This window comes from Gopherus flavomarginatus, chromosome 6 (genome assembly GCF_025201925.1).
Source record: "Gopherus flavomarginatus isolate rGopFla2 chromosome 6, rGopFla2.mat.asm, whole genome shotgun sequence".
NCBI classification, from domain to species: domain Eukaryota; kingdom Metazoa; phylum Chordata; order Testudines; family Testudinidae; genus Gopherus; species Gopherus flavomarginatus.
The window spans coordinates 11,823,822-11,839,924 of NC_066622.1; the positions used below are offsets into that span (position 1 = coordinate 11,823,822).

The 16,103-nt window shown below is 41.0% G+C and overlaps 2 protein-coding genes across 2 annotated transcripts in view; one reads left to right on the forward strand and one right to left on the reverse strand.

Annotated features, from left to right (window-relative positions):
- The window catches only part of GXYLT2 (glucoside xylosyltransferase 2), a 730,828-nt gene that overhangs the window by 256,665 nt on the left and 458,060 nt on the right, over positions 1-16,103 (forward strand). The gene's annotated exons all lie outside the window — the stretch shown is intronic.
- The window catches only part of PDZRN3 (PDZ domain containing ring finger 3), a 205,087-nt gene that overhangs the window by 23,186 nt on the left and 165,798 nt on the right, over positions 1-16,103 (reverse strand). Inside the window, exon 4 of the mRNA XM_050957310.1 lies at positions 289-542. Coding sequence (XP_050813267.1) covers positions 289-542 — 254 coding nt within the window. The remainder of the gene's footprint in view (positions 1-288; positions 543-16,103) is intronic.

Sequence of the window (16,103 nt, forward strand, 5' to 3'; positions counted from 1 at the left end):
AACAGAATGCAGCTGCTCTTAGCAGTATGCAATTTATGGCAGCCATAAAAAATAAAGTTAAAACATAAGCAACCTAAAGAGGTAGTGAGGGGAATTACAAGCAACATTAGCCTTTTCCTTTAAAACAATTACAAACAAAGATTTGTAGGGCCTGATTGTGAACTCAGCGGGACTACTCATGTGAATAACTGCTCACCAGTGTGTGTGAAGGGTTCAAAATCTTGCCCTTAATGTGGTAAGTTAAGAAACACAGTGGTTTTCTAGTGCTTTACAAAAACTGCTACTTACTCCTCAGGTAAGAGGTATGGATCTAGAACTGAGACTGATGGAGGAGGGGATCCCATCTTGGTTAGAGCCATGATGTGTTCAAAGGTTATATCGGTCTGGGTTCCCATATCTACCAGATGAGACTCATGTGAAGGACTGAAGATCTTAGTGCGTGGGGTTCTCCTCAGGACCTGCACAACGATGGGCTCTTTGGCTGTTTTGAATGCTTCCACTGCCTGGTCATGCGTTGCTTTAGATAAATCTTTTCCATTTACCTGTGGAAAGAGTGAACGGGAAACAATTAGAAGAGAACAGGAGATGATAATTTCCAGCCTTTGTTTGCTTATTCATGTAAAATGCCCATGAAAAGTCTGCTCTCCATCTTGACACCTCATCTTTTTTACAAAAATATTTGTCCAACAGCTTAGATACTATGGTGAGAGTTGCTGAGCAAAACCTTGAAATACAGAAGTGACAGGCTGTTAGGGTCATGGACTTGTCTAAGCAATGTGGCTTACTTAACTGCTTGGGACCTTCAGAGTGCTATGTAAGTGTAATTAGTAACGGTAAAACAAGAGTTAGAGGACTAAGGCAACAGATAATGTGGGTTATGGAGCCTTTCCCCTCAAGGGAGGAAAGGTGGTCCTGTGGTAAAGACACTACTGAAATTCCGCAGATGTGGGTTCAATTTCTGCTTGTGCTACAAACTATTCGTGTGTCCTGGGGCATGTGACTTTGGAGCCAGGTTTTCAAAAGTGTGCAGTCTATTGGCTGATAACCTCTTAAAAAAATCTGAACCTAATGTCTCAGCCTCACTGAGTGTCTCGCCTCAGTTGTGTGTCTGCAACTATGGAACACTTCTCTACACTTGCAGGAGTGTAGGGCGGATAGATTTATTAGTGTGCATGAGGTGTTCAGTTACTATGGGGAACATGCGACTACCCTAGTAAGGCAGGTCACCAGCTTCAATTTGGATCAAGCTGACAGTGGCCAAAAGGGGCACTCACTGGATGACTATTCAGTGATACTATGTGAAATGTTCCCAGTTATTTATCTGTAGTAGATAGGCATCAACAGCTCATCATAACTGGCGCCCAAATGGTAGGCAAACCTTGGGGGTCAAGGGGCAGATAATATGGGGAAGTTTGCAAAGCCACTGGCCAGGTTTTATTAGTTTTATTTCTCTAGTGGAGAGGACTTCACTTCCCTCTGCTGCCCATCTGGCACCTTTCAGGAGCTCTACATTCACTTTAACTTTGAAATGCTAGAAGAGTGGCAGTGGTTGATGTCTTCATTCACTGTGTGATCTGTCTGAGACAGATAACATAATGAACGAAGACATCAACCACTGCCACTTGCAGTGTTGCCACCCCTCGTGAGTTTATTGTGGGTCTCATACTACTTGGTGGTTTTCTTAAAGTTCCAGCTGCTGGAAGCAAGAAATTATATGAGCATCTCAGCATCCATTTAAAAACACAATGTAAATTTCTACCCCTCATGGCTGTACAGAAAAGCTTGGCAATGTGAAGTGAGTGTAGCCTAAAGACCCAGAAACCAGGAAACAAAGAAAAGGAACCGCAAAGTTCTATCCATTATTAAAGGTATTATTTTAAGCCAATCTCATGATATTTGGGGGCATGAGTCATAACTTTTGAATGCTTGTTTTTGCTTGTTGTGTGTATACACAAAATGCTATAAGCAGCACTGCATAAATAACCATCCCTATGTGTGACTTTCTCTTTCCTTTCACCATACACAAGCATTTTGTATATGTTGACATTTACCTTTCACATGTCTCTCTGCCTATAATACAAAACCAGTACAAGTTCATTATAGTTTCCAAATGCAGACGCTGAGCATCCCGATCTCAGTTTGCCAGAGAGGGTGGCGTAGAATGCTACGCATGTGGACAAGAACCACAGCCACACCATTCCCACCATCAGACAATTCCACTGCCTCCCTATCTAATTCAAGGACTCTGTTCACAAGTGTCCTCGATAGATTTTCTCCTGCCCCCTAATGGTGACTTTCTTCATCTCTTTACGTTGTTGGTACAAGAGTGGGCTTCACTGCAGACTGGAAATATCTTCCTGTTTTTCTCTATTATTTTGGGATACAGTTTGCATTAAAGGCTCTGTGCAAAATGTTGTATTTATACAGTTATTTTCATTTGCCAGGTAGCAAAAGGTCCCATATTCTGCTTTTTATTTCAGCTATAAGATTTCACTAGGTTAATCATTTGAGCAAGACACAAAGTGGCGCCCTGTTTACTTCTTACAGATTAGAAATCCCTCAGCACTTGTCCAGGCAGAACAAGCTATTGATTCTCCAGCTGTTTTTTTAGTTTCTTTCAAAATCATTTAATCATATTACTGTACTACAAAACTATTGGGACAAGACCTCTGAATAAGCAATTTTGCATCAGTATCTTGTAAATAACTTTTCAGATAAAACATTGTAATACAGACAAAGGGTATGTCTACACTGCACTCAGAGAACTTGAAGACGTACATGAGCTAGCTGGGATCTAGCTAGCTTGAATAACCATATCAGTGGCGCTGTGGCAGCGTGGACTATGCAAGCACATCCAGGACTATAAGTATGTTCTTCAATGATTATCCCATGCTGCCGCGGCTTCATTGCTTATTGCTGTTCAAGCTAACTATACCAAAGCTAGTTTGGGTATGTCTACATGCGCTGCAGTCACACCTCTGGTTACAGAGCACACATACCCTAAGATACCACTGTGATGATGGATAGAGAGATTAGATGAGTACTGAAAGATTTCCTGAACTCCCTATCCCCAAAAGAGCCAATTTTAAAAACAGAATTTCTGACCATGGAGCCTATTCTAAAAATCTTCCATCCCAATACACTTCATTTTTTACATCCCCTCAAATGGTGGATACTCACCTTAGCGAAAGAACTGTATTGCTAATTGACCATTCACATTTTTACACCTAAATCCTTTGAAAGAGCTAGTCTGAAATGTGGTGGTCACACACGTTAGGAGCATCACACTGTAATTTAACAGCTGTGCTCAGACCAAAATTAGCTTTTCTTTGAACCCTCTGAATTGCTGCAGTGGCATCTCTCTCATGGGCTTCTCTCTCATATTGACTGATGAGCTCTTCTACAAAATTTGGGACCTCTTGTGATTCAGCAGCCAAACATTCCATGAGCAATGACCATGACCAACCTACTTCACAACCCTTCCAGTCAACGTGTGTGTGTGTGTGTGAGAGAGAGAGAGAGAGAATTCTGTCTTAAACAGATATTACTTTACTCCACAAATAGTTCCATTGAAGCAAATGGACCACTTATAGATAAGGCTACGATTTTTTCACAGAGGTCGCGGAAGTCATAGACTGCCGGAGCTCTTGGCCACCACAGCCAGTAGGGATCCCCGGAGCTTCTAGCTGCCATGGCCAGTGGGGGGAACCCTCGAGCTCCAGGCCACCGCAGGGACCCCTAGAGTTCCTGATTGCTAGGAGCGGCGGGGGGGGGGGGGGAGCCCTGGAGCTCTCAGCAGCCACGGGCATTGGGAAAACCCCAGAGCTCTAGTGTGGGGGGATCCCCACACTAGACATTGCAGGCAGTGTGGGGATCCCACAGCTGAGCTCCCCATTTTGTCATGGATATTTTTAGTAAAAGTCAGACAGGTCATGGGCTTCCGTGAATTTTTCTTTATTGCCCGTGACCTGTCTGTGACTTTTACTAAAAATATCTGTGACAATGACAAAATCTTAGCCTTACTTATAGAGTAAGGTGCAACTCCACATGACAATGATATCTGGGTTTGGTCCGTAGTTAATATATTGCCTATAGCAAAAAGCAATAAAGAGCAGGTTAATGTCAGTGCATAGACCTATTCCTTTTGAGTTACCTTGTGCACATACTACGCTCATCATGGAGAAACTTGGAAAGGTGATGACTCCAGATTTTTGATCAGCCAGCTGAGAATGGGAGCATTTGTTATGTGCCAACATTACATTTGCATTACATTAACAGTTGCACTGACTGCAATTGCTCAAAGTAATGAAAGGCATGTAAAGTTTGGCCTGGTCAAATTAAACATCATTAACTTACACAGCTGAGAAGATTACTTTAAAATAATTTGTACAGATGTAAAATTAAGTCCAATGTAATGTTTTCTGTTTAAAGAGGAAATGCTGATTAGGTTCCTGGTTTTATTATTTACTCTAAATTAAATGTTGCAGTTGTTTATTGTGTAAGGTCTAAAATTGATTTTTTAAATAATTTGTATACAATTAAGGTAAATAAGCAATCAAAATTAAAACCAACTCCAAGTTATATCAAATATTTCATTTTACAGCTCTGGCATGAAATCAGTGTTAGGTAGGCAAACTTTACATAATCCACTTTCCACAACTTAATATTATAAAAGCTAGTAAAACTGTCCAACTAGTGCTAGCTGGATCAATCCTTCTGTGATCAGTTTTTTCGCCAGTAATATAGCTAATTCTTTTATGTTAAATATGTTAGCTAGAAGCTTTGCATTTCTAGTTTGCTGCATAACTTATTTCAACAAAACATAAGGTCAGTTTCCTCACCTGAATCGTAACTCTTTGTACTCTCATAAATAATTACTAGGGAGGTAAGTAAGACATCATAAAGTTTGACATCAGATGGGGAACAGGAAGTAGGAGTGGATCAAAGATCTCTGAAAAATTATTTATTTTCATTCTCGTTGCAGCAGAACAACTTCCAACTGTAGCATCTTGCTAAATGTTCTACAGGTGACTGTGAGTAAAAATTAAATGAAGAAGGGTTGTATAACAGAGCAGCAAGATGTCCAATCAGATGCAGGGGGTATTTGTAAGAAAAGCCAGTTAAGGCAGGGAAGATTTGCTGATGGAAAGATTTTGCTGTGAGAATGATTCATCCCAGATTCTGGAATCTATAACTTCCAGCTGCCAAGTTTCCTTACACAGCCGGCTCACAAATCAGAATTAGACAAATAAACAAAACAACCCCCCCAAACAATAAAAAAGCCCAACCCAAAGGTTGATGTTTACAAAGCTTACTAAGGGATTTAGACACACAGTTGCCATTTAAGTTGAGGCTTGAGTATGTAAATCACTTCATCAGATTTGCAAATCATACCCAAGTGTTACAGACACAAAGGAGTGCTTAGTGATAATTCTTTGGCTAATGAATGATTTACAAGTGGACTGTGTCTCTGAGGTATATATTTTTGATGTTAATAGTTTGATAAGGTACTAATGATTACAACAAAATAAAAGATGTAATTAAATGTATTATTTTTATGATACTTTAAAAAATTCAATTAGTTCAATGCAAAATGGGATTTTAGTCTTTGGAAATGGGCAGTTCCAGAAAAGATGCGATTTATGGTAACAAAGGTAAGTTATACTAGGTAGGTAATTCTGCAGCTAGTAACTACTCAACCTACACATCTGTCTGTCCTCTTAAGTAACCAATGGATGTGTAACTGGTTCATCAGTCAAGGAGAAAGCCTTGTTAGATGTCGTCTTTTCACAGTGAAACCTCTTTAAAGATAAGAGACTAATTGTGGTTACTCAGTAGTGTATATATATTGTCCTATTCACACACACAGTGCCGACATCTGTATTTTTAGAAATATGCTTCTCTTCCTAAGTATGAGTAAATAAATTTCAAAACTTGAAAATATCTTTTTTGATGAACATGCTGTTTGGGATCATGGACCAGACTCTATTCTTAGCTGCTCTGGATTGACATTAGTTTAACTCTACTGAATCATAGAATATCAGGGTTGGAAGGGACCTCAGGAGGTCATCTAGTCCAACCCCCTGCTCAAAGCAGGACCAATCCCCAGACAGGTTTTTGCCCCAAATCCCTAAATGCCCCCCCCGCTGCCCACAACCCTGGGTTTAGCAGGCCAATGCTCAAACCACTGAGCTATCCCCCCCACCCCCAATGTCAGGCAGTTATTTTAGATTTACACGAGAGTCGCTGAGATCAGAATCTGATTCCATATCCTTAAAATGAAGGCCCACAGAATACTGTTGTTTCGGAATGAAATGTTAAAATGAGCAGAATGGCTACTTCCCCCAGGAAGCCAATAAATTTCAGTTAGTAAGTATGGATAAGATCAATGGGGTAATGTAAATCACTGGTCAGTGTGTGTTCCCATCTGTGCCTGATCCATAAAGGACATGAGTTTGTTAAACTCCATTACAGATGCTGGTTCTTTAGTTTAAAGTGTAGAGAATCATTCTCTTAGCTCTGAATGTGACTAGTTTGATTCTCAGAGTTGGCCAAGACTGTATCCAGCTCGATAGTTCAGTAGAGGAGCTGTGTTAATAGGAAAACTTCTGATGGTGTGGGGGTGTGCAGCTTTGCTGATATCAATTGAAGACCAGTCTTTGGAATGATGGGATAATATGGATAAAGTGATTTATAGTAGCTAGTCTCTGTGGAGACACTCATCCCAGTATCTAGGCATAATAGATACATTCAAGGCGTCTTGTTTCCTCTCGTCTATTAGGATGTAAACTCTGTATGTATTTAACAAATTTACAAACAGATGTGTAGTAGAAGTTTTTTACGATGGTTTTCTTGTGAAGTGTGATTACAGTGGTGACTCAGTAAATACTTTGTAAATAATTCTGGTGTGCTAGTTGATATTTCCTCCTGCTTTTATTGTGGAGTAAAACTAAAATCAATGGAAACATAAATTTAAAATGTGGTTTAACTCTATGATAGTAACAAGTGGCCATATTATGTTGTTGATTTTAAGCAGACCAAATGTGGGCACTCAAAGAGGACATCCAAACACTCAGACGTTTGAACACTCAGGCTGGCACTTAGTGACTAAACTTACCATTTCTGCTGATTTGAAAACCCAAGTGCAGGAGTTGAACATCTTGGGCCAGTTCTTTGATCCACGCTAAATCTTCTTTGCATTACTCCATTGATGCAATGCACCCCTAAAGCCAGTGTAGCCAGCCACGGGATCACCACTCCACTGTAGATTTTGGCTCGGGCAGAGTCGTTAAGGGCTAGAGGCATGGCTGAACCCTGGTCATCCAGAGCTTTGGTCCCTCTGCCCCAGTTGCAGCCAAAGATTGAGTCCTATAAATTTGTATAAATCTTTCCTGACAACACTTATTGCTGGAACCGGAATTAATTCAGGGAAATCTTATGGCCTGTATCATACAGGAGATCAGACAATTTGGTCACAGTGGTCTCTGGCAGCCTTTTAGTTGATGAACTGCGCACGCTGCAGTTGCTGCTTTTTAATCGTCAATATTGGGCCTGTTTTGTGTCTATCAGAATCTGACAAGCAATTAAACCAGGCTATTGTAGATACTCATCTCTTGCCCAGTCTGATTGATTCAGTTATCTGTGAGAGAGCACCGGAGTATCCTTTTACATTAGCATTATTTCAGTTCCATTTGCTTTTTCAACTGGGGGAAAAATTTGCTCCTAGGTTGAAAATCTGGCGGGCTGGGCTGGTTTGTTTACCTACCGTGCCCGCAGGTCCAGCCAATCGCGGCTCCCACTGGCCACAGTTCGCTGCTCCAGGCCAATGGGAGCTGCTGGAAGTGGCATGGGCCGAGGGGCGTACTGGCTGCTGCTTCCAGCAGCTCTCATTGGCCTGGAGCAGTGAACCGCAGCCAGTGGGAGCCACAATCGGCCGAATCTGCGGACATGGCAGGTAAACAAACTGGCCCGGCCCGCCAGGGGCTTTCCCTACACAAGTGGCGTCCCAAGTTTGGGAAACACTGCTCTAGACCAGTGGTCCCCAAACTGGAAGGCATGGAACAATGTTCAAGTGGGGCCTGGGCCAGCTCCTATGCGGGGCAGGAAGGCAGCGACACCTAGCTCTGCCCTCAGCTGCAGCTCTGCTCCAGCCCAGCTATGAGCCCAGCTACAGCTCCACTCTGCCCCCAGCTCTGCCCTCATTCCTTCCGTAGCTCCTGCCCCATCCCCAGTTCCGCCTCCAGCTGTGCTGCTGAGCCAACTGTGCAGTAATCGAGGGGGGCGTGGACAGATTCCATTACTGGTGGCAGGGGCGTGACAGGAAAAGTTTGGGCATCACTGTTCTAGACACTTATCTACATAGGAAAATTGCACTGTGTTAGACAATGACCTTGAGGACTCATATTAACTGGCACAATGTTAAACACAGCTGAGCACTCAGCAGAGATAGACTGTTGCGTTTAACGTTTCATTAGTTAAAAGTTGTGTTCTAACATGATTTAGTTTCCACTGTAGGGGAATGAAAAGGGCAATGCTGCAGTACAGGTACCTAGAATTAACAGTGAATTTTCAAAACTTTCTTTAACAAATGCTTCAAGACACCTTTTTTTCCTCATTATGGATCTACCGTAGTACCTGAGGTGCAAGGAGTCTATTATTTGTAATGCCACAGCACTTAGGAGCTCTAGTTGTGAACCTAGTCCCCTTTACCCTAAGTGCTGTACAAACACACAATAAAAAAGAGTCCCTGCCCAAAGAACTTGCAGTCTAAGGGGCAAGCTTTCATTATTCTAACAAAGTCCTTAATTGATCTGCTTAGAAAGAACGGCAGGTCAAGCCTTCAGGAATATAATACTGTTAGCTAGAGACACTGGTACAGGTAGAGTTCCAAATCCGAACGGTATGGTACATCAATAGCTAGTTCAAGGTCAGCACATCAGGGGTATTTTCAGTAACTCTTAAAAAATGTTTTAAAAAACTGCTTGTCCTTCATATAATGAAAATTGCCAAACTCAGGTCTGCAGATGGCTAGCTCAACCATTTGCTCAAGCTTTCTTCTGCAGGAGGGTAGCAGGTGTTGGTATTTTATTCTTATGATTCCTAGCACTGTAAACAAAGATCATGAAATGTTCGAGAGGAACGTATTTGCACTGATATTAAGAGCTTGCTTTTTTGGTTTCCCTATGAAATTAAGGCTCGCAGCTAAGCTTACGTCCTTCCTAAACTACATCAGATAACAATATAGCATTTGTATTGATCTAAGCTGAATGGAAAACACAGTCGCAATAGACAAATGTCACTATTTCCAATTATTGTAAAGGTGATAAACAGATTTGTTAGGCTACAGTTTAAATGAGATGACTATAACTACATTTACTTTCTGCTGTATAAACATACATTTTATTTGTAGTGTATGTAAACTATATGCAGCAAAATTCTTATTTATAAATCTGAAATAACATGGAAGAAAATCCATATATACAAATGCTTTATTAGCTGGCCAATATTTACAAATATGAATAGTTCCTTAAGAAACTTTCTTGCCAGGTAAACAGAAATAAAAGGACCTTTTCATAGCAAAAAGATGGATAGATTAACTTGACTAAAACATGCAATTGCTTCAATTCTGGTTTTTTTTTTAACTTTATGTACTGGAAATATATTAGGTATGGAGACAGCTACAATTAAATTAGTGGGAAGAGTGGGCCTCAATGAAATCTCTGATGGAGCTAGACAATATGAATAGTAACATGAGACAGAGAGACATATCGTTATGTGAAGCTTGAATCTAGAACACACACTAAACTAGAACTGTGATAGAGTAACCAGGAAAAGTTTGTATTTTTTTTACAGAATTTTCTGATATTGTCCAATATAATTAAGTTACAGTCTACACTGGACTGTTGGAGCTACAGTGATATGCTATAAAACACTGGTGAGCAACCTGCGGGCTGCATGAGGCTCATCAGAGTAATCTGATTGCAGGCCGCGAGACATTTTGCCGACGTTGAAGTCTGCAGGCATGGATCCCTGCAGCTCCCAGTGGCCACTTGGCCAATGAGAGCTGCGGGAAGTGGTGGCCAGCACGTCCCTGTGGCCTGCACCACTTCCCGCAGCTCCTATTAGCTGGGAATGGTGAACCGTGGCCACACAGGGACTGCCAGGGGCCATGCCCAGGGCCACCCAGAGGATTCAGGGGGCCTGGTGCAAAGCAATTTCGGGGGCCCCTTCCATCAAAAAATAAGTTGCAAAACTATAGAATATTATATTCTTGTGGGGGCTCCGGGGCAAATTGCCCCACTCGCCCCCCCGGGAGCCCTGGCTGTGCCTGCAGATGGTCAACATCATAAAAATGACTCACAGGCCGCAATTAAATTACCCTGATGGGCCGCAGGTTACCCACTACCGCTGTAAAGGGAAAGATGTAAGGCTACATTGTAAAGGCAAAATGAAATTTGTAAGTACTCATGGTACAATCCATTATAGGAAGTCTGCCTTTTTTTTATTTTTATTTTTTATTTTTATTTTTTTAAAGGGGTTGGAGATACAGTGGTAGTTTGGGCCTGTTCCAACACCTATTGAAATCAAAGGGACTCATTCCATGGACTTCAATGGACCTTGATTCAGGCCCTGACTGAGACAAATAGGTACATACAATAAGGGAAAAAACAAGTCAAGATTTTGTGAAGGAAAGTGAGCCATCGGCATGCAATAGACATGGGCAGAGTCTGACAATGGGAAACAAGGTAAGAGAGATGAAATGACACAATAGTCCATTAAGTGAGACATGATATATGTTTTTAATCCAGAAAAGGGAAGAAAGATGATAAAATAAGGCAAAAAAAAAAAAAGAGGGGTGGGGGGAGGCCAAGACACACATCCAGATGGAAAGTCTCTTGAACCAAGTGAATGGAAATGATGTGGTAAACTGACATCTCAGACATGTGGCTTTCATTAATTTTTCTTCCCAAGAAATAAAGAGTAAAGGAAATAGAAGTGAATAGGGAATGTGAACTTGAATTGGTATAATATGATGATCTGTGAAGATATTTATGATGCCTATTAAAAAGGTGACGGGACTTGAGTAGTACGAGAGAGAGAGAAGGAAATAATGTCCACCCTGTCTCAGTGTGGCCTTGGTAAGTCCCAAATGGTTCCAAATCTATTGTCCACTGGAGCTTTCGTTTGCTTCGATGGTGGATGGACAGAAGATGTGGGAAAATGGATGGGAGAGACACAAAACAAAGAGAAAAGAAAGGAGTCTGATACAAAGGAGGGGAAATTCGGGAAGATGTTGATAGCTTTAATAACTTGTAAAGAATTTGCAACATGTAGGACAGAGCTTCCATCATGATCTTGTGGAGTTTCAGATGAGTAAAGCCCTGGGCCCATAAAGGCTTCTTCATTTCATGGATGTGTTAATTGTTTGCATCCTTCTGGTTAAAATAAAAAGTTGGAATTTCCTTCTTCCTCTGTTAACTTAGGGTGTGTTTCACAGCAGAAGGGAACTATAGCTTAGAATAACTGACATCCCTCCACTTACATGGTCACACATGGTATCCACTCAACATTTTGCGTTAATGCTTATTCTGTTTTTAAGTTCCCCAGTAGTTTCCGGAGCCAAACTGCATCATCATCCTCAAATCACTCACCACACAAAAGGCTAGTTTCCTCCAGGACACATTTGACTTCCCTCAGAAACTCCATAATATTAACAACCTCTCTCAGAACATCATCCTTGCCACCATGGATACCATATACACCAACATCCCTCACCACGACATCCTCACTGCCTGCCTCAAATATCTACAAGACAATGGACAACACTCAGTTATCCTCCCCAAACACGTGGCCAAATTCATCCATTTCATCCTCACTCATAATAGCTTTGCATTTAACAACAAACACTTAGTCCAATCCATGGGAACAGCCATTGGGGTACCAGGATGGCTCCCAATATGCCAACCTTTTCTTGGGCTGACCTGAGGAAGAATTTCTGGAAAAAATGTACCATGAAACCAATGATATACCTGAGCTACATCCTTGATAGGTCACTGGACAGACAACCTAAACTCCCTCATACATTTCCAGCATAACTTAAACAACCACCACTCATCCATCATACTCTCTCTAGAACACTCCCACTCTCCCTGGATGCCACAATCAGTTTCAGCAACAAACTCCTACAGACAACTATATACACGATCACCACACTTATCTTCGCAAATCCAGTAACCACCCTAAACACACCAAGAAAAATGTGATTTATAGCCAGGCATTCAGATACCACAGAATATGCTCTGAGGAGAAAGTCCGGAATATACACCTTAACATATTTAAAATCACCTTCACCCAACAAGGACACTCCACCAGAAAAGTATATTTATTGCACTAAGGAACAAGCCACCCAACCCCCCAAGAAAACAATGGAACCCATATTGGCTATCATCAAACAATTACAACTGAGACCACTTAATTTTAAGTGGGCAGTTAACACTTCTGCAGTCATGGGCCAAAAAAATGGGGGTTGGTGGATTACAAATTGTTATAAACCATAAACCCAGTGTATTAAATCTAGTTATGAATTTAAGTTCCCAGATTCATCTTTCGGGATGATGTTCAGGTTTCCTTTGAGGTTGAGGACTGAGAGGTCAGCCATGGCGTGATCATTCCATGAAAAGTGTTCATCCACAGGTGACATGGTATTTTTATCTTTTATCATTTTTCTGTGTGAGTTCATTCAAGAGTGTAGTGATTGCCTTGTTTTACCCATGGAGTTGTTATTGGGCCATCTGATGCACTAGATGGAGGTACACAACGTGTTGTGTAGTGCCCATTGATCTTGAAAGGTGTGTTGTGGGGGGCATTGATCATTGTAGCAGTGGAGATATGTCTGCAGGTTTTGCATATGTTTTTCTGACAGGTTCTGGTGTTGCATTCAGTTGGTGTGTCCTGGTCTGTGAGGAGCTTGCTTCTGATGATGAGCGTGGCAAGGCTGGGGGATTGTTTGAAGGCCAGAAAAGGGGGTTCTGGAAAGATTTCTGTCAGAATGTGATCTCCATCTAGTATCATGCAACATGTGTTAACTACCTCGTATTTAAGCTGTGATGTTCTGTTTACCTTTTCGAGATCTGAAGAAGAGCTCTGTGCAGCTCAAAAATGTATCTCTTCCACTAACAGAGGTTGGTCCAGCAAAAACTATTACCTCACCCACCTTGCGTCTCTCATCACTGAGATACACATCCAGATCCTCACCTGGGAAAACTGGTGTAACTCCAATGAAGTCAATATAGCTACTCTAATTTTCACCAGCTGAGGATCTAGGCCATAATTCTTACAGAACTTGTAAATGAGAGGTGCACTCAGTATCAAGACGGTAGAGGATGGCTCTAACTTCTTTATCTAACTTTAACTAACTTTTATCAGGGGCGTGAGGGTACATTACAGTGCGTCACCCATTTTGGAAAGAGGAATTTCCACTATGCATAGATGCGGCCATTAGTGTTAGTGAATGACAAAAATATTGAGAGGCAGACCGTGTTTCTGAGCATAAATATTTCTTGATTACTATTTTAATACTTCTTTTATAACTTGTAATTGTTTAGTTGCAAAGTTAGTTTTTGGCTATGAACTAAAAAAAAAAAATTTAAAAGACAAGTGAAAAATACTATATTGTTTCAGCTACAGTAAAATCTGTAATGTACTGAAAGAAAATTGTTATTTTCCCAGCTGTCTGTCAGATTAGATTGGTTTTACATTAGTTTAATGTCATGAATAGTAAACATATGTCTACATTATATGACTTATTGGTTGTTCTATAATTCACAAATGTCACAGAGGAAAACTTTTTTGCTTAAGAATGAGTAAGAAGCTTTTCTTTGTAGAAAACCATGCAAATCCTTGGGAAACACACTACAAAAATGCTAGTTCTTTTAGACTAGCGATGTCTGTGTCTCATTTAAAACACTCTTTATGGTCTGATACACTTATTTAGCAAGTTCTTAAGAAGTCTGCATTTTAAGAAAAAAGCAGCACAACTTTAGATTTTATAGAAAGTGGAACAGCAAAAAAGCCTATTTTTAAGCCTCCTTTTCCTCAGGCATTGCAGAAAGAAGGTTCAAAATATATGTTAATTCTTCTTGCAGCTCAGTCTAATCCTCCTTTTATTTCACTAGTATGGACAAACTTTCTCTTTTTAAAAAAGAAGAATCATATTGTTTCATAATGGACTGTTTCCATGTGTGTGCATTTCCCTTCTTCCCTGTGAGCCATTCGTAACAAAAAAGTTAAGACTAAAGGAAAATTCTCTACTTAAAACAGAGTCCATTTGTTCTCTAAAATATTTAGCTTCCAACAGGAAAAACTTGGGAGAAAGCTTAACTCTGTTGATATTTAGATGTGTTAATTAGTAACAATACAGCATATGTACTGTCATGACACATTGGAAATTATAAATGTTTTGGTGGTATTCTCAGGCTCAGGATTGGTGTCATACTGCTCAAATAGGAGTGCTTTTCAAACTACTACTCTCAGACCTTTTGTTTTTGTGTAGCATGTTGATCATGTGAAATGGGAGAAGAAAACAACTGCATATTCTATCAGCCATAAAAAGTACCCGCTTAATAAGTTAATAACTGACTGGTCCATATAAAACATAGATATAAGTTTACAGGCCCCTCTCTTTAATGAATCTTTCTATCATTTTAATGAGAATGACCTAGAGGAAGCCAATCAATTATATTTATGTGTAAGATACAAATGGCAGCCATAAATTAGCATGAATTGCTTACTAACAGAATTTAGCAATGGCAATTAACCCAATTTCTTTACCTTTCCAGAAGAGCTGGCCATGTGTGCTACAGATAGGCTCAGTAAAGTAATCTTTCTCAGCATGCATTTCCAGTGATGTGATGGTGTAATGCACTGCTCCGTCCCAACTACACAGTACAAGAGGCAAGAATTGTGTGTAAGGTGCTTTTTACGAAGGGGTTTTTATAAATGACTTTACTAGGTATAATTAGAAGACTGGAGCCTTATAACAGGAGTAGCTTAGAGACACAGAGTCCTGTAACAAAGGATCATTACAAAGGGAGGTGTCTGAATCAGTGGTGTCTCTCTCTCCTGAGCCATCTCTTCTTTTAGCCTTGCTGGCACAACTTTATTGCAATAAGAGTAAATAATGGCTGAAGTTTTAGCAGTTACAGTAAGGGTGTAGCTAGATAAATCCAAGAGGAAGCTAAACCACCGTAAAAGCATCCACACACACCAATCTGGATAAATTGGTTTAACCTTTAGCTACACCAGTGCACGTTTTTGTGTAGACTAGTTCTTATTACAACAATAATTTCTATTTCAGTCGCACCTGCAATCCCCAGTGGAGACTGGCCTGCCATTGTGCTAGCTGCAGTGCAAACACAAAGGGGTAGCGAGCCCGTGCCCTGAATGGCTTACAGCCCAATAGACAAAGGGAGTCCTCTAGAGATGAGGAATCAAGGCATAGAGATGAAGCAACTTGCCCAAGGTTACACAGGGGGTCTGTTGAAGTTGACAATTGAACTCGGGAGACACGGTGTAGTGTTTGAGCATATGACCATGCTTCCTCTCTGCCCGTTCTAATGCACCAGATTCTCCTTCCTCAGCTGTCACTCTGTCACCTCTGGCTGGGGGTGCAGGCTCTGCGGTGGGGCTAGGGATAAGGGATTTGGGGTGTAGGAAGGGGCTCTGTGCTGGGGCTGAGGAGTTCAAAGTGCAGGAAGGGGCCCTGGGCTGGGGCAAGGTCAAAAATTGGACATCTGGTTGCCCTATCTCTATAGGGTAGCCACTTCGGACTCTCGTATAGTTTGCTGCTTTCCGGTTAATAACAACAACAAACCAATGGTCTTAGAACCTACTGAGGCTATGATTCCAAATAGGACACCTGCTACTGCCTCATTCTGTCTTTTCACCCCCTGCTGTACTTATTATTTTTCACCATTTCATGACAAAGGCGGTGACATCTGCTATGTTAACTAGGAAAAGTAATTTCATTTTGGAGAACTGTAACTTGCAATGTGGGGAAGTGAAATACTCCTTTCTCGCCCCCACCTTTTTTTAGGGCTTGCAAT